The sequence below is a fragment of the Malus sylvestris genome, chromosome 12, assembly GCF_916048215.2.
Source record: "Malus sylvestris chromosome 12, drMalSylv7.2, whole genome shotgun sequence".
NCBI lineage: Eukaryota > Viridiplantae > Streptophyta > Magnoliopsida > Rosales > Rosaceae > Malus > Malus sylvestris.
The window spans coordinates 14,993,064-15,012,003 of NC_062271.1; the positions used below are offsets into that span (position 1 = coordinate 14,993,064).

The following is an 18,940-nucleotide window of genomic DNA, read 5'->3' on the forward strand; positions in this document are numbered from 1 at the left end:
AGTAAATCACCACCAATCGGTCTACTACTTTTGTCTCTGATTCTCTCTCTTTGGATCGAGCGAATCTTGAGCCCTAATCAAGATAATTGTTGATTCTTTCGAATTACTTTCAAACTATAGGGTTTTGCTTCAAATTAGTTTTTCCCATGATATGTTGAAGACAATAGATCAAGCCAAAGTTCCAATACCATTTCTCCATGATGATCGATGAAAATTGAAAGATTTTATAAAAAGAACAAGATGCAAGCTTTGAGTTTCATTGACAAGGTTTTAACTTTTGAGAAAGACTTCCCAATCTTAAAAAAGAAAAACTCCTTCATTTTGCATATCCTTACACATTTGATGTTTTGTAGTAGTGTATTGATGCTTTTCTATTAGGCTCTTATTTTGGAGTATGTAGTACTTAATGACAAATATGTTTTTATGTTTTGAAGTAATATTTATGTGGCAATGCAGTATGTGCAAATTTAGAAAGAAAAAAAAAAGATATATTTTTCTTAACGGGTCACGACGGGTTGGGTCATTTTACCTATTGGGTAAATTGACCCAACCTATTAAAAATCCGTTTAGATAATGGGTGTGACATGATACGACCTGTTAAGATAACAAATGTTACACAAAAACGACACGAACACGGCAAACATGACTCGTTTGCCAGGCCTAGTTGAATGTCCTAGGGGTTTTCATGGTAATTTTTCTTTTGCTATATATAAAATAATAATAATAATAATAATAATAATAATAATAATAATAATAATAATAATAAAAAGTATTAATTAAGAAAATTGAGAAAAATATGTCAAGAAAGAGAAAGAAAGCCTAAGAAAAACTAAAAGCTTGTTTGGTATCCTATTTGAAATTTTTTATTATTTCTCAAAACATTTCTTAAGAACATTTCTTGAAAATAATTTTCTTTAAGACTCAAAAACTTGATTGGTTTGCAATTTAAAATTTTTAAATCCTACGACTTAAACTAAATAAAGAGATCTAAAAAGAAGGGGTCGCAGGAGAGAGGAGGAAAGAAAGTAAGAGATGATTGAAGGAAAGAGAAAGAAGAGAGGAGATCGAACGAGATAGAGAGGAAAGAGTGAGAGAAAGAACCGAGAGAATGAAGAGAGCGAATTGAAGGAGAGACGAAAAAGGTAAAAAAAAGAGGAGAGAAAGAAGAAAAGAGAGATAGAATTGGAATGAGAGGGGAGAAGGGAGAGGAAAGAAATGAGTAAGTTAAGTTTAAAAACTCTAAAAACTCACTTTTTATGTTTTTAGAGAATGAACTATATTTTTTAGTTAGTCTTGAATTCAGTTTTTGAAAATAGTCATACTAAACAAGTTTTTAAGGCCTAAAACTTGAAAATTATTTTTGAGTTTAAAAAGTTGGATTCAAGTAGAGTACCAAACAAGCCTAAATTTTTAAGTAACTTTCTAACATGCTCTTCCATCTCGCTAGGCTCTTGCCTAGGCCGCCTCGCCCACTTAGCTCGCACAGGTGCCCGCTCAAGCATCTACTTATAAACTATTCAATTTTTAGACGATTAATGGATTGATTAGGAAGTGGCCATGACCTCCCTAATGAGCTCCTAGCTAAAATTTAGAGAGATTTGAACATATCCATCTCCAATCAAACTCCCTATCCACCTTCAAAGATAGGAATTCTGTCAGATATTCAGAGAGACTGGACACTAACCCACTCCTAATCACAATGATATTGTCCCAACTTAACCACCTATTATTAGGTGTTATAGTTTTATCACAAAAAAGTCCTGGTGTTATTAAGGTGGAACCATACACTTATGAAATGTATTTTATTTTCTTAATTCTCCGATGTGGGATTTATTTCAACATATTCTACTAGGAGCTCTTAAATTTAAGAACTAAAGGGGATGTATTTAATTGGGATTTTGAAGGATTTTAATTCTTTTAATGAATATAGGAATATTCAATTAGGATTTTAGGTAATTATCTGAAATTCAAGGTGTATCCAATTATAATTTTAAGATAATTTATTAAAATCCTTAGAAATTTGGGTGTATTCAAATAGGATTTTAAAAAAGTTTACAACATTCCAGGTGTATTCAATTAAAATTTGATTTTAAAGAATTTGAGAAAGTTGAGGAATTAGAGGGAATTTGAGAGATTTCGTAGTGTATTTTAAGCATCCACAAATCTGACCTCTCTCCATGAGATTTTGAGGGAGTTGAATCAAAATTTTATATCAATTAAACTCCATAAAAATCCATTAAAATCTCTCAAATTCTCAATTGAATACACTAGTATGAAAGGAGCTCATAGCATTAATTACTACTATTTTAATAATATTTCAAATAAAAAATTTATTTTTATTTTGTCCTTAATCATTATGACTCTTTGAACTAGAGAGTATGATTGGAGTAGAAATTTTTTTAAGACTCTTAAAGTAACTTTCAAGTCTTTTTTAACTAAAAAGTTAAAAAAAAAAAAAACATATGTATTTCTTTTGTAAAAAAACATCCATACCTACGAGGTTAGTCAAATTTTTCCTCCAACAGTAAGAGACGTATAAATCCCACCCCAACTTTATAATTTTTCAAACTTTTGTATTTCTTAAAAAAAATTAGCTAACAATTTTGGATTTAGTCTTTGTATAATTTATCTTGTTTTATTTTTACAAACATTTTGATGTAAAAAAAAATTGGTAGTGAAATATGAGAAATTGAATTTTTTATGTGTTAGTGAACAAATGAATGAGTATTTATAAAGTGTTGGATGAGTTTTGGTATTGGATATGATTTGAATGAATTAATAACATTAATTTGAAAACAAAATGTGACTTACTACTACTATACAGTGGTATTTTTCTTTATTTGTAAATTAAAAATGTTAAATACGATTCTCGTCAAATATGAAATAGTAAACAAGCATATGGCAACAGTTAGCTCACTTGAGTCGAGTGTCGACCTACGTTGTTTGTGGCTTCTACAGAAAACACGACACATAGACTCGTACTCTCCCCTTTCCTTCCCCAATTTCTCTCCTTAATTTCCCCTAAAATTCACAGGTAAATTACATAGTAGCCCCTCAAGTTTGAGATCTATTACAACCCCATACAACAACTTTAAAACATTTCACTTTCATACATCCAGTACCATTTTATTTCAAAATAACACCTCCATTAGATTTTTTTTATCCATTAGTCTGTTAAATGCTAACGTGGCTGCCACATTTGTGCTGATGTGGCTGCCACGTGGCAAAAAAAAAAATTTAAACCTAAATCTTCTAAATATTAAAATAAAAAAAACTGAAACCTTCCCTCATCCTCCTCTCTTCTCCCCGCAACCCCCAAACCCATATCCCCCATCTTCGCCTCTATTCGACTCTTCTCCCCCATCTTCATCTTCTTCCCCCAACCCCCTACTTGTTGCAACCCAGAAAAAAAAAGAAAAAAAACCCAGATCCCGTCTCGCCATCACTAGGTTCGTGGAATGGGGGGTGTGTAGAGGAGAGTGGGGGGTGTGTAGAGAACGAAAGAGGGTGGGTGCGGATGGAGGGAGGGTCGCGAGTGGGGGTGGGGGGGGTGTTCTGGGTTTCTGGTTTTGGGGTAGGGGACGCGGGTGGGGTGAGAAGATGTAGATGGGGGATATGGGTTTGGGGGTTGCGGGGAGAAGAGAGGATTTTGGGAGTTGCAGAAGGGTGGGGTGGGGGGGGAGGGGGTTATCATTTCTGGGTTGTAGGGAAGAAGATGAAGATGAGGGATATGGGTTCGGGGGTTGCGGGGAGAAGAGAGGATTTTGGGAGTTGCAGAAGGGTGGGGGTGGGGAAAGGAAGGGATCTGAGTTTCGGGATTTTCTAGTTTTTTTTTTTTTTTTAATTTTAATATTTAGAAGATTTAGGTTTTTTTTTTTAAATTAATAAATGATTTTTTTTCCACGTAGCAGCCACATCAACACAAAAATATGGTAGCCACATCAATATTAACAGACTAATGGATGGAAAATCCAACGGATGTGTTATTTTGAAATAAAATGGTACTGGATGTATGAAAGTGAAATGTTTTAAAGTTGTTGTATGAGATTGTAATAGACCTCAAACATGAGGGGCTACTATGTAATTTACCCAAAATTCACCTCACCTGAAATCTAATCAATCTGAATTCTGAAACCCTCAAATTTGTTTCTCTACTCCGCCGCCCCATTCAATTCCAATCCGCCATGGAAACCCAATCTGCAGCAGCGATCCTGCTGAAATCATTCCGCCTAATCAATTCCCCCGCCGCCCACTGCCACTTCTTAGACCTCTCCGTCGTCTTCCTCCTCCCCCTCTCTTTCTTCCTTTCCTCCATTCTCTTCCCATCCCTTCTCGACCGATTCCCCAACTTCCAAATTTCCACCTCCGAAGCTCAACAAAACCAACCCCCACAATCACCGCCAAAACCCTTTTTTCCTTTCTCAACTTTGCCCTCTTCGTCCTTCTCTCCTCTCTCTGCGCCGTCGGATCAATCACCCACAGCGCCTTCCATGGATTCCATTGCCGCCCGCTGAACTTCCTATCCGCCGTCCGATCTGGTATCTCTTCCTTGTACCCTCTGTTGGGTACCCTTTTAGCTTCCCTGTTCGTTGTTCTATTGGTTTTGAAAACTTTTGCACTGTTCTTGTTCATGGCGGTTGGAGGGCTGACCTGCTGGGGTTTCCGGTGGACTACTTGTCACCATTCTTTACCGGTTTTGTGGCGGTGGTTGTGGCTGCTTTGTTGATGGTTTTGCTTTATCTTCAAGTGCTCTGGACTCTGGCTCCTGTGGTGGTTGTGCTGGAATCCACTGGGGGTTTCAATTCCTTGATTCGAAGCGCGAGGCCGGTCAAGGGAGCGGGGACGACCGCGGTATCTTTGATGCTGGTTTTTGGATGTCTGTCTGGGGTTTTACGGGTGTGTAGCTGGGTTTTGGAAATGGGGATTAATGAGGCTACTAGGTGGAAGAATTGGGGACTTGCAGTGCTATTAGGAGTGACTACTGTTTTCCTAATGTTACTTATCCTCCACAATGCTGCGACAAATATGGCGTTGTACCTGCATTGTAAGGCTGCACATGGTGAAGAGTTTGCTGATAGCTGTGATCATTTTCCCTTGCTCGTGGATGATGGAAATTGCTGATGCTGTTTCTGTAAGGCTTACTTGAACCAAATGCTTATGCTACTTGTGTATGTTATTGTAGTTGTATTTGTTTAGTTGCAAGTCAAGCAGCTTCAGTAATCTAGTAGAATTAGTAAAACTCTTTACCGAATTGCTCATGTTGTTTCCGTAAGGCCAAATTGCTACTTGTATGTTAATAGTATGTCATACATGTTTAGTTACAAGTAAAACAGCTCTGGTAATCGAGTTCCAGTATCTGTTTAACCGTTAGATTGTCTCTTTCCTGTTTCCTCTTTCTTTTCTCTGACTTGTTCTCGTGGCCAAACAAGTTTAGTTTTCCTTCCAGTATACCTGTAACCATCGACTCCCATCCAAGTTCTAATAGAAAAGGAATATAATAATACTAAATAACCTAATAAGTAATAAGCTTCATGATTCATGAACGAGCAAAAGAGACTAGGCACTGCAAGCACTGATGGATCAATGCACTTACAAGGGTAGATCAAATCTCCACCCTTGATCCGTCCACGTTGAGACCCCAACTTGATAAAGTCAGCCTCATAAGAGCGTCTCCAGTGGAGGTACCAACGTAACATCGTCTATTATGGTGTTAGGACCAGCCAGATGAAATGCAGGATTGTTTTGCTAGAGAAACGAATTCATATACATTCAAACCAAATTATATTATTATAGATTTCCATTGGATAAAGATAAAACTGCATGACCCTAAGAAGGGAACACATACAGTACAGAGTACATATTATTTGGCTCCACACACCTCAACTGTGGTCAACGTACATTGTGCATTCGAGTGACTAGGTCTTTATTGTGACTTTTGAGATCTTCATGCGTAGGTTGCCTCCACAGCCTCGACTTGTCTCTCAGTTGTTTTTATGTCAACTGCAGTGCTTGTTTTCTTGTTTTGGATCTTACTTTCTGTAATCACTGAATCTGTTCTGTTATGTTTTTCTTTGGCATCTCCATTCTCAGTATTATTGCATTCACTGATTGTTTTAGTCCAACCACATAGTTGCTCAGTTGCTGCATCATCTGTTTACAAACACCAAAAAATAGTTAAGGCCATGTTGGTATAGAATCTGTAGATACATGTGCATGTGAAAGTGCGTTGTGCATATATATGCACCGAAAACTAGTTGAGACGAACCTAGCCTTGGGACAGTATGGCCGTATGGGTGCCTTATGATGAGTGGGTTATCAAATGCAGTGGCAAAATCCTCCGAAGGTCGTCTTAACCAGTCTTTAGCTCCTATGAAGTGAACAGATTTGGCCTTGATAGGGTCTTTGTAGGCAATGTCACATATGCTGGGATCTCTGAACATTGCTCCTGATATTGATATACAAAACTTGAAAGGTGGATGATCCTTCAAAACCTTACCCTGCATCCCCCAAATTTGTACTTCAACTTCAATATGATATATTTGTATGTCTACATGTACAATCTTTCTATGTTAAGGGTGCCCTTAACTTTCTTAACCATGTTTCGTTAGATAAAGTTGAAATGAAAATGCATACTGTTGAACGGCTAAACGATACATATACCTGAGCTTGGTAGCCCAACAGGAGTCCTGATAGCGTCGCACCCTGCATAGAGATTTTGAGAATGTGGATTGAGCCCTGTGGAAGCAAACATATATATATATATATATATATGTGTGTGTGTGTGTGTGTGTGCGTGCGTGCGTGTGGGTGTACCTGAGAAAACCCAAGCAGACCATCAAAAGGGCCCTTAGTTGTTATGTAGTCGCATACATAAGTGATGCATTCTTCCAAGTTTGTGTACTCTGTGAAGTCCTGATGAACAACACCACAACAATTCAATTCATTTTCTGTGGATATCCTTGGGAAGCAGTAATGATGGTTGATGCGGTGCGGTGGTGACACTCATCACTATCATCCTCAAGCCTCAAGCTCGAGGTTTGAGGTGGTTAGCAAAAATGCACTCTATCAGTAAAAGTGTGTAATATTTACCTTGTCAAATTGAAACCACTCGTAATAAGGTGGTGGGTAGATGCCTTCAATGTCAGATTTTCCAGCAGCAGGAAATATACCATCGGGAAAATCCTGTAACCATAAAATAACCACCATGATTTTATATTTTTAATATTTCATGATCTCTTAAATATGTTTCAATTTTCTACGATCCAACCGTGCCCAGAAAAAAAAAAAAAACAATTTTTTTTCAAATTTAGACTCCGGGCTGGTTTGGTATTGTTGTGCTTTGAAAAAAAGTTGCTGTGAGAATAATCCGCAATTTTTTTTCAAATTTAGACTCCGGGCTGGTTTGGTATTGTTGTGCTTTGAAAAAAAGTTGCTGTGAGAATAATCCGCTTTACTGTGAGAATAAGCGGCTGTGAAATAAATCAGCAGAGTGTTTGGTAAACTTTTTTGTAAAAGTGCTTTTGGAAAAAAAAAAAAAGCAGTCTGAAAGTGAGTCTTTTCATTAAAAGAGCACTGTGTGCTTCGAAAAAAAACCAGTTTTCCAAACCTGCAAATAACAGTTTCAGCTTTTTCCTTTTATTTCAGTTTATTCTCACAGCAGCTTCCAAAATAAGCCTTTTTTTTTCAGTTTACCAAACACCTAAACCCTTCACGGCTTTTTTTCATGGGTGCTTTTTTTTTAAGCACCTCACTCCCAAACCATCCCTTCGTGTTGGCAACAGGACCAACTAACTGCTGTAATATTTCTCTTTTCAATGTGAAAAAAAAACCGTACGCAGGTGCATAGATACATACCATGTCAAATTGAGAGGCGATAGAAGGCCATTTGGTGGTAATTTGGTTTTTGAGAAAGCTGCCGCTGGTTCTAAATCCATGGAGGCAAAGTATCTTCATCTTCTTCTGGCTTCCCATTGAACTCTCTCTTTCGTCTCACCACCACACTGTTCACTTCAATCCAATGCACACTTAAGAGCCAAATGAATGAATGCAAATGAATGAATGCATAATATAGAGTAGAAACAGAGAGAGAAAGAGAGGAACGTGTTTCCATCTACCTACTTAAGACCCAACTACTCTCCCTCTCTCTCTCTCGTTCTTGTGGTTGGTTGGTGTTCCACGTGCACTCCCCTACTACATACTTTGAAGCCACAACGACCCTCTACTCTTTAGTATGAATGTTACACGTCTTTTGATATTCTCATATGAATGTTACAAGCTAATCGATAAATTGTGTAACTATCATTTTTAAAACAGATATCAAATCTTAGGTAGCGATATGATTCTGCATATTTGACATCAAAATTCTTTCAATCCTAGTGTTTAGGAGTCAAATTTGACTGTACATATTTGCTGACTAAATTTGAAGTCTTTCTGTATAGGAGTCAAATTTGACGTCAATGTCATATTTATTTTTAATTAGTTTAACATCCCTTATTCCACTAACACCTTAACCAACAAAAATTTGTTTCAACAATTTTTTTTTAATAAATACAACCCATTTAAAACTTCAATAAAAAAAACAATATTTGACATAAGACTAAAGATTGTCACATCAACCATCAATTGTAATTTAATTATAATAATTAGACATTTCCATTGAAAGTGGTCTCACAAGTCCAAAACCAATAATGTTGGATTAGAAAAAATAGCAATCAACCGAAAACTATGCACATATATTAATTGAAAAATCATGAAAATATCTAGTTGCTTTCTCTTAGTACAAGTTCAATTATCCTTTAAAGGGGACAAGGGTGTTTCGTGGTGTAATCTAATCTATTTAACGGCAATTACGATAAATTTGGATGGTGATTTTAGTTGATAAATGAACTGAACATTTCGGCTAGGGGTGCCCTCAATTCTATTGACTGAGAGTGAAAGTACTTGCAGACATAAGCATAGCCAAGTTTCAGCAATTTAAATCAGAGCACCGTAACCTTGTCAGAAAATACCGCAAGCATATCAAGAGAAGAGACTAACGAAAACGAAAGGGGCGGCAAGCGGGTAAATTTAATCCATCACTCTTCCCAAATTCATGTATTTTACATGCATTTCGGCTCTTTGGCTCTTCCATCAATCGAGGACAAATAAGTCACAAACTGCATAACACAAGTTCCAATCTCTTCAAACTTCATAATCTCTTCAAACTCTTCTTTCTCGCATCTATTTTCTTCTTTTCTACCTGCGCTTTTGTCAATCCACCTTCCTTCCTCACCGTAGTAGCAGACCCACCTACTCCCGTCTCCATTGGAGCTACAACGGGTGCCTGATCCTGACCATTTCCTCTAGTGGTGACTGTGCTAGGTGCCAGTAGTGATGGGGATGCAGAGATCACCAGCAAAGCAGCACCGGGTGCTGTGTTCTTTTGATCAGCATTAAGTGTCAAAGTGTTAGTTTGATCAACGTTCAGTGCAGTTGTCGACTCTGAAATAGCTCCTGTTTTAAACTTGTGTTTTGGCTTAGCATGGATTCCAGTATAAAGCCTACATGCAAGAAATGATGTCTACTTAAGTTGCACAGTCATGTGTAATAATATTATCTATAGTTGGTATATGCATCTTTCGGTTTCTATAACAATTGAGATAAAAGCCGGCATGAATAAGTTCCTTCCCCTGCTCCATTTATCTGAACCCGAAGCAGATGACATTATTACTATAGCTCACCTTGCATGTCTTGCATACTCCTCATAATTTTCAAGGAGCATCTTGCCTGCCTGTTCATTCAAAGCTGATTCTGGAAATGGTTCAATCAATAGACATCTAACTACCTGTTATCACAAAGCACGGAGCCAACACAACTTGAGTTTGTAAGAGAACACAAAAATCTCAGATGAATAAGCAGAAATGAAAGAATATAACTGAACCATCAAGGGAACTTACAATCAGAACATGTCGTAATCCAAGACTTGGATTCCAATCCTTTTTCAAGGTGTTGACACAAATCTCACCGTTAGTCGCAATGTTTGGATGGAAAATCTTCGTCAGGAAGTAGCCTACAACAATTATTTTCCAGAAATTATAATCCAAATAGGGACTAAAAGAGTTATACTATATATAGGCCTTTCATCAACAAAAACATCTTCAGTTGTATGGTCACACATTCCAAACAGAACGAGGGAACAGAAATATGACATGTCCAGTTAAATGATAGTGTTATCAATTACATCATTTATGATCATAGTCAAACAAACCTTTAGGAGGAGAGTGCGGAAAGTCCCTAGACAATAACAACTTCATGTGGAAAACACCATTCTCATAAGGAGTGCCAGCTGCAAGGCCAAGACCGTAGCTCAGTAAATATCTCAAAATTATTCAAACGATGCAGGAGTGAAAGACTAAATTACAATTTACGGCAACAAAATAAACGTGCCTGGCCCTTCAATATCAGCATATATGATTGAAAAATCATCATCGTTAAGCCCAACTTGAATGCCTTCAGGAGGGGATTCATCAAGACTCTTCAATTCCTTCGCAAGTTGCTTAATTACATTTGGTGGGAGATTTTCATTCGTAGCCTGAAATGTTACATGACCAAAAGAATTGTAAGAAGAGTTTGAAAGGAAAAAGACGAAGAAATCATCAGTTGAAAACTGCAAATAAGAAGAAGCATGACAGACCATTTGTTTCAAAGAAGAAAGATAGACTCCAAATAAACCAAACAAACAATGTGTGCACATAAACTCTGAACCGCTATATTCCCATGTTTATGTTTCAATAAAACAAGGATTAATTATTTACACCAGGAATGGAGTTTCATGCACATACGTATTGCTGTAAATTGTTAAACCACCATGTAGTCTCAAAGTAAAACGAAAAAATCTCAAATTAGTTTTGGATGAATAAGCATGCAATTAAATATCTATCTGCCTTTGATTTAGTCCAGTGCCAGTGCATGGCGACATACTAGTCCATATAACTATCATGTTCTATTTTATTATAGTTTGGCAATGGTGAAAAGCAAAAGAATTAATTTTTATGTACACAGACACAACATTACCATAAGAAAAAAAAAGGAATGAAGTCCTCAAGAAAACTTTGGCTACCAAAAAGAGAATCAGCAATTCAGCTTTTTTTTGCGCCACAAAATTCCCAACTGCACTGATTAGAGTGCTAGAATAACGCAAGCCGTAAGCCGATATGCCTGCAATAACAAACTAACATTTAAATGAAAAATTAGGAAAGTATAAGTAAGATCAGTGATGTCTCATAATGACAAATAGAAGACAGAATGAACAAGCATGAGACACAAACCCTTGCTGCTCAAACGTTAAACAGAGTATTATTAGCATTTGATTGCCAACAATAACATAAAAACTGTAATGCAGACAGCAGGCAAGTAGGTAGGTAGATCTTAAGAATATCTGAGATTGCATACAGGACAGACATGAACACATTTTGCATAAACTGTTTGGCCCGTGCAAGAGTCTTGATACCAAGAGCCAATCAATCAAACGATATAGTTTTTCATTAAAATCAATCTTATCAGACCTTGTGAATTCATTCTGTTAGCTATGGAATACCAATAATATGGAAGAAGTAGAGGGAATGGATTTAAACTAGTTACAATTTCTCTGATTCCCTGATAGAGATATTTGAAACAGAAAAAAGAAAGGTACAAAGTAATATGATTATACTGAACTAAACATTACCTCCCAAAACCATTGCGAAACATACATTCCCAAATCCTCATGACTATCAATCCAATCTTGTATCTGTCCCCTTAGAATTACCACTGATACTACCTAAACAGTTATCACACATCACTGATATTCACAAATCAAGTTTGACTTCAATTAAGTCATGCAACAATTAAATCTCTCCTCTCATCCTTTCGTCTTGTAACCTACAGTCTCTACATTCTCATTTTCTCACCTTCTTTTGCGAGACTAGGGCAGATTGCTTAGTTTCCAGATAACGGCTTAGTTGAGTTGATTTGAGCATCAAAAGTAAAGGTTTCTCCTACAATTTGGCTCTCTAAAAGGTTGGTTTGAGCGTGAGATAGGGGATCAATAGTTTGGAAAGCTGCAAAAGAGATTCGGCCTGTTTTTCTCCAATTGTTATATTTACAAAAATATAAATCAATAAAGTTTTGAATACAAGATATGTTTGAAAGAAATGATCCTCACAAAAACAAATATCATTAGAGTCATTACAATCCAAATTCCAATTACAGGCATAATTACTTTAAGCTAAAACTTAAGACACACAATGCGCTTTCAACGAAGGAAGAATATAAAAAGTAAAGAGAAGTGCAAAAGCCAGCATATTCCAACTTTTGAAACCTCTAAAAGACAAGCGATGAACAACTACATCCTGAATCCACTAACACCTAAAGTTATTACCAAAACCAGCTCACACTAACTTCACATCAATATCCACACAAATATGATAAAGTCAACAAAACCCAAATGGCTTATCTTTCATATAAGGAGAGGGAGGGAGGGAGAGAGCTTTAGCTTTCAAGAAAACATCCATAAAAACAACAACCCAGTTGCCCAGAAAGCAAGAAAAGCACCTCAAACGAGAAAACCCAAATTAGATCAAACAAGAAAGGTCAGGTACCAAAACCCTGATGCCCAAAAATACCAATTTTCCCCATTTTGCAGGATACAAATTACAGATTGGTAATTGTTTACTCAAGAAACAAAATCAGAACCACACAAGTCGATAATCGAACTCAGAAAAAGAACACCAGACAGCCAAGAAGCATCAAATTGACCAAAATGGCCGTCCAGGAAGACAGATTGAAGGCAAAAACCGAAACCAAAGAAAGAAATTTACCCGACCCAGATGAGAATTCGCCTATAAGCTCAGTCAATTGTTGTCCTTCAAGGCGACGATAGAGGGCTTAGAGAGAGACTTAAAGAGAGAGAGAGAGAGAGCGAGATTGTACTTGGAATGATTGAAAGGGGTGATTTTGAGGAAGGAGAAACTATGTATTATATTATTATTTAGACAGATAATTCAAATTTTACTGACTTACTTTTAAAAGTTTCAAATTAAACTCTTAAATATCAGTAAAATTTAAAATAAATCCACTCAACGTTTAAAAAGGACGGAATCAAAAAGTAGGTTTAAAAAAAAAAATTAAATAAAAACCAGGTGACGCTCTGCATGAATCATGAGGGTTTTTGTAGACGTTGGATTGTCTATGGTAGCACTGGCAGCGGCAGTAGTGGCGATTGCAGCTTTATTGACGGTGATGGTGGAAACAATAGTGGTGGTGATGGCGGCAGTGGTGTAAGAATGATGGTTGGAGTTATAAGTGGTGGCGGTGACAGTGAGGGAGATGGCGATGACGATGGCGATGGAGGTAGGGTGCGACGACGGTGGTGGCAACAACAATGGTAAGGGTATGGTAGTCGTGCAAATAGTGACGTGTGGTGGTTGGCGTGGAGATGTTACAATCTTCTAGCAACGACAATGGTGGTTGTGGTGGCAGTGGTGATGATTATGGTTGTGGTTGTAGTTGTAGCCTTATGACGGTGGTGGTTGGCGATGGTGACGACAACGATGGTGGTGGTAATGGCAGTTGTGGTTGTGGTGGTAGTGGCGGCGGCGGAGGTGGTGGTGGCTGTAGTGGTGGCAACGATGTTAGTGGTAATTGCATTATTGATGTAAGGTTAGTGGCTGTTGTTCAAAAGAGAAAATGTATGTAGATGTATAAATAATTTCCTTTTTAAAAATTAATGAGCATATTACATGAATTAAAATCATCCATTAAAGATCCAACTCGGCTTTTAAGGCTTTTAAAAGCAACCTACATGTTCATTTTAAAAGCTATTGTCTGGAGGACATTGATTTAAAAATAAGCATGATATTTTATTTTTAACAAACATCTTTTTTATTACTTAATTTTAAAGTGAAGCAATTATAGGTAAAAAAAAAAAATGCAATACCAAGCGAGGCCTTAATCCAAATTCGACTTTTATTAGTTTAACTAGTCGGGTTAGAATTATGTAGAAATCGGTTTGATTCCAACTCTACCTCGAGTTAATGATCCAAACTGTCTAATATTTTAGGTGTTTTATCATAGCTCGTTTTTGAAAAAAAAAATCGCCCAAATAAAAAACCATAGGACTATTTAATAATGGACATAGTCTAATCAACATAAACTAGAGCTGCATCAAGACGAGCTAAGCCAGGTGAATAACAGTTACTTATGAAACGATCAAACATATTCCCTTCATTAGTGTTTTCAAGAAGCAATGTGTTTATCTATTTTCTTCATCACAATTAAGTTCGTTAATACTTTTAAATTCTTCTATGAATGTAGATTTCAGATTGTTAAAATTAATGCAAAGATATCGCACAAATAATCAATGGGAGATGAAAATGCCTTGGAATTGGCATTTCATTTTGTAGTGGCCGAAAAGCTCCAGTGGACAGGATATGAATATTATCTTGGCCGGAAAATGTAAATTTACATTTTTTTTACATCTTTTAGAGATGGACCCCACCAGTCAAATAGAGAAAAATGAAATTTTAAATTAACTTTTTTTTTATCCCATCGTAGTAGAACACACGTTTACATCTCACCAAAATGAAAATAGGACACAAGTGTAGCTTTGAAATCTCAAATTTACATATTTTCATTGAAAATGCTATTAAAACCATATGGTACTACTACTTTTTCTCACTTATACAATCCTAAGTAGTCACCACTTAAACAAAACAACACAAAAGTAAAGTCAATTGACGCGGTTGAGAGGCTATGTCCCGCCACCTTTTCGTATAATCATGTATATACAAATTATTATTATCTATTTTATCTAAAGAGAAATAGAGGGTGCAGCATAGACAGAAAGAGAAAACTAGGGAATAGGTTTGAGGAATTTTGTGTGTTATTTTTCAGTCCTTATGTCTTTATAGTAAACCAAGGATGATTCCTTGCCTTGCAAGTAATACAATCCTAAAGAGAAATGATCCTCTAGTATCCTAAATACAATCTACTAATGATTTACCTAACCATAGATACGCTAGAATTATATTCACAACACTCCCCCTTCATAGTGTAAATACTCAAGTAGACCGCGCATCATATCTTCATGGAAAATGTAGAAGCAGTTGATGAAGTCATCTTATCTCGTTGGCATAAGGAGCAAAAAAGAGTCTCAAAACAAACGGAAGAATGGATAGGTAGTAAAACTTACAAAATTCGCTATGGTAAAACCCAAGGTGGGAAAAAACCCATAGTCTAAGGAAAAAAATGTGAAGTTACATTAAGTCAAAACTAAATGTCTTCAAGACGCAACAAACACTCACAAGGGTATGATCAGTCCATGATAGGTGTCTCATTAAAACCTAGTCAGGTAGGAAAAAATAGTGAAAAAAAATGCTTCTAATTGTAGAGAGAAAAAATACATTAAGCCGAAACGTACCAAAGGCACGTCTGGGACAGAGAACAAGAAGAAGCTGAAGGAATCAAAAGAGGTGACTCCGAAAGTGATTCTAGCCAAGGCATCTAAAAAGAAAATCAGGTTAGCGAGCGGCTCCAGAGGTGGCCAACATATAGCGTCAGAGACCGTTGATCTCACTTCTTCAACCAAGGAGAATTCGCAGCAAGCTCCCATTGTCTCAAGCGAAGAAAGACGTAAGTCCATTCTCGAAGAGGTACCAACGTAGATTATTTAGCCACTAGATTCTATCAATACACAGGTAGACGCATGTGTACACCCACATGCTTGTACTCGCACTAGTAGATGCTAGTATTTATTACTGTTTTACATGTATGAATTTTGAATTGTGATTGATGTGCTATTTTTCTGAACTATATATTGTAGTAGATATTAGTCTATAGTTTTCAATCTCTATTGAATTTTGCAAAACGGGGTTAGTACTTTTGAAATCGTTTGACTAGATAAATGATTATGATTTACTCACACTTTGTTTTTTGTCCTTTAGGATCTAGTAAGACTAAGGCAGCGTTTAAGGGCGAGTGGGCTTGGCAGTAGTGTAGTCTTCTTACTTTGTAGGGTGATTTACTTGTCTTATCTATCTAGTTGTAATAATGCATGATCAGACTTTAGATTATGTACTACTGATATGCTTGAACAATGTGTCCCCACTTTGGAAGGATGCTGTAGGATTTGCGAGATAATTTTAGTGTTAAATGAAATTGAGCCTTTTAATTCAAATTCGTTCATATCATTAATTTATTACCTATGGTTTCATCATCATTTTGATGATGGTTCATCATCATTTTGGTGATGGCCAGCACATCTCTGCCCATAGATTAATACTAGAACCCAAATCACACAATGCTTTTTCAAATAAATTAGTTGTAATAGTGTCTTGTAATTTTGAAACTCCCTCTATCTTTTTGTTTGAGTTGAAGCTCTCTTTGAACTACTGCACTACATTCTTAAGTCAACAAAATCTTCTCATGATCACGGAGTTTTCTTTTCTTCGAGATGATGTCCTTCATGAACTTCACATAATTAGGCATTTGCTCCGGAGCATCGACAAAAGAAATATTAATCACCAATTTCTTAAGAATTGCTAAGCACTTGGAATATTTTTTGTCATCTTTATTCTTGTTGAGCCGTTTTGCGAAAATTGAATAGGAGGCACATACAACTTCACAATAGGGGCAGGCAGCTTGGGGTGTGGCATGGCTGCAGTGGAATATTTTGGAGAAGCTTTTGCAATGGTTCATCTGGTGGCTAACGGCTATAAAACATCATGCTGCTCTTGTGCAGCTTTTTCGACCTCTTCCTCCTCAATATTGGGGTCCAAATCTGTTACAGTATTCACTTGTTTTCCTTTCCGAAGAGTGAGTGATTGCCATTACTTGCTTTTGATTTCCCAGATTAACTTCAGTTTGGCTTAGAAAAGAACGTTTTTCTCCAACAGCCACTGCATAAGCTAGCTAGCCTATTTGAACCTCTAAATTTTTTATCAAGGCAGCTTGCTTTTTAAGAGTTGTCTCAGTTTTGCTCAATAATTTGTATTGATGGAAAAAGTGTTTACAATACTGGCAAGCTGAGCAATGATATCTTCCAAATTATTCTTCTTCTATTGAGGTTACAAACCCAGGGGTGGTTTTTGCTCCTCCCCTAATTGTTGTTCTATGAGAGACTAAGGTGATTCCTCCATCCTTGATAAATATTGGTGTATGGATCATTACCTGGATGTCTATAAGCATTCACCATGTTTGCTTGCTCTTGAATAAATTATGGAAAATCAACTCCATACAGACAAGCAATTGTGGTATGCCCAGGAACGACACATATAGAACAAATCTCTTGAATTGGTGCTCTCCCCTTCATTACAAGCAAAGTGTCCAATTTTGCTAGCAATCACCTCAACTTGTGCCTTTGAAGTAAAAGCATTAGAATTATATATTAATCTCAAAATTTCCGGCACGCTTTCCTCTTACTTTAAAATGTTACGTTTCAACTTATAGAGTACCAAAAAGTGTTTGACATTCAGCTGGTGTCTTGTTCTTAATTGATCCCCCCACATAGTTATACACTGCAATTTGCTTGAAACAGTTAATGCCTTATAAAGTATCCACATGAGAACTAGAGTAGGTAAACTATAGTGTGGACAATGAATTAACAAATTATTGAATATCTCACACGCCTAAAAAAAGTGTCATCAGTCTGTTGAGTAAACAACATGGTATTATCTCTACGTGTATTAGTCTTCTGGTTAAAAAGAATTTCTCAAAAAATTTATTCTAAATATGTTCTAATGCGTCTGGGTTCCAGGCCTCAAGGAATTCAACCATGGCTTTGTTTTGTCTTTCACAATGTACATAAAGGAGGGCATCATATTAAAATGAATATTCTTCAACTCCAAATTTCGGGCAACAGCAAGGAGAACAATGCTTGAAGGTGACGTAGGAATAGTCTGAATATCAAGGTCTCCCATCGTCTCATTTTGTTCAAATGTCATCTTCACCTCTTGCCAATTTTCTTTCTCACTAACTTCTCTTTGTTTCTTTTCGGAAAAAAAAAAAAAAAAAAACCTTCTCTTTGTTCCTTACGTATTTCACAAAGTTTTTTTTTCTCAATTTCAAGTTCAAACTCAAGTAGAACGCAACCCGACAAATGCGTACCAAGCATACACTTCAAGAAACAATGAAAAACAGTTCAAATGCACCGAAAAAAAAATTAACAAAATTAAAAAAAGGAAATAAAAGAATAAAATAAAAAATCACAAAAGTAAATTAAATTAAACTGGACCTAAGGCAATGGTGTCAAATACTTGTTGTCATAATTTTTCACGCTGCAAACCTAGAGTGAGTGGAGAATCCCGAATCTAGTGCGCGAGATGAAAATGAAATAAAAAGTAAGAAAAATGAGATAGGGGTGAAAAAAAATTCCTCTTATCATAAATCTTTTGAAAGTAGTCAGATAACTCATACATCTGTTCAAATATTACAAAAATATCATTCTTTCTTTTGGCCATCACGTTTTGACCAACATGTGAAAATCTAGATTAATAACATCTACACAGACACACACACACACATATATATTTATATATATCATATAAAAGAAGCCCATTGTTGCAGGCCTTCTTTTTTTTAGCAGGTGATTCACTATCCAAGTGAAGAAAGGGCTGGATAAAGAAAAGGGGGTACTGTGAGCCCTCTGCCCCACGCATCTAACCAGTTTGCGTGGTTCACCGGTTTCACCAACTAGATTCTTAGAGTGATTTAGTCGATACAGAGATGCACTTGAAGTGGGAATATCCATTTAGTACTACGATCTAATGGTATTCCTCTTCACTTGAAAGTAAGAGGTCTTAGGTTCAAATTCGTCTATTATGAGGCTAAGTTCACTCCATCCCTTTAGTGTAGATAATATTATTTGTTCAAAAAAAATAAAATAATAATAAACTAATATATATATATATATATATATTTAAATACG

At 36.4% G+C, this 18,940-nt stretch overlaps 2 protein-coding genes and 1 pseudogene across 3 annotated transcripts; 1 reads left to right on the plus strand and 2 right to left on the minus strand.

Annotated features, from left to right (window-relative positions):
• Positions 1-5,764: 5,764 nt before the first annotated feature.
• Positions 5,765-8,052, minus strand: LOC126592919 (dihydrofolate reductase-like). Its single transcript, XM_050258725.1, has 6 exons — positions 7,855-8,052; positions 7,090-7,182; positions 6,814-6,912; positions 6,661-6,702; positions 6,266-6,497; positions 5,765-6,150 (listed from the first exon to the last, which is right to left on the minus strand). The coding sequence occupies exons 1-6, from the start codon at positions 7,969-7,971 to the stop codon at positions 5,945-5,947; spliced, it is 789 nt and encodes a 262-aa protein (XP_050114682.1). The 5' UTR covers positions 7,972-8,052; the 3' UTR covers positions 5,765-5,944.
• Positions 8,053-9,061: 1,009 nt separating this feature from the next.
• On the minus strand, positions 9,062-13,003 carry LOC126592918 (ubiquitin-conjugating enzyme E2 22-like). 2 transcript variants are annotated; one of them, XM_050258724.1, is made up of 7 exons: positions 12,837-13,003; positions 11,053-11,196; positions 10,426-10,570; positions 10,247-10,324; positions 9,936-10,048; positions 9,720-9,823; positions 9,062-9,539 (listed from the first exon to the last, which is right to left on the minus strand). In XM_050258724.1, the coding sequence occupies exons 2-7, from the start codon at positions 11,053-11,055 to the stop codon at positions 9,188-9,190; spliced, it is 795 nt and encodes a 264-aa protein (XP_050114681.1). In that variant the 5' UTR covers positions 11,056-11,196; positions 12,837-13,003; the 3' UTR covers positions 9,062-9,187. The 2 variants fall into 2 exon arrangements, with proteins under 2 accessions (XP_050114681.1, XP_050114680.1); XM_050258723.1 differs by having other exon boundaries at positions 11,053-11,209; positions 12,837-12,987.
• A 4,589-nt stretch (positions 13,004-17,592) lies between these two features.
• On the plus strand, positions 17,593-17,698 carry LOC126594662 (small nucleolar RNA R71; annotated as a pseudogene).
• Positions 17,699-18,940: the final 1,242 nt, after the last annotated feature.

Bases quoted from the DNA above. Each gene is read 5' to 3' on its own strand.
- LOC126592919 (XM_050258725.1), bottom strand. From the start codon at position 7,971: ATGGGAAGCCAGAAGAAGATGAAGATACTTTGCCTCCATGGATTTAGA. The intron at 6,913-7,089 runs GTAAATATTACA...GTTGTTCATCAG, and splicing joins AGTGGTTTCAATTTGACAAG to GACTTCACAGAGTACACAAA. The intron at 6,498-6,660 runs GTATATGTATCG...TGGGGGATGCAG, and splicing joins TGTTGGGCTACCAAGCTCAG to GGTAAGGTTTTGAAGGATCA.
- LOC126592918 (XM_050258724.1), bottom strand. The intron at 10,325-10,425 runs GCACGTTTATTT...TTGGCCTTGCAG, and splicing joins TGCTGATATTGAAGGGCCAG to CTGGCACTCCTTATGAGAAT. The intron at 9,540-9,719 runs GTGAGCTATAGT...TCTTGCATGTAG, and splicing joins GAGTATGCAAGACATGCAAG to GCTTTATACTGGAATCCATG.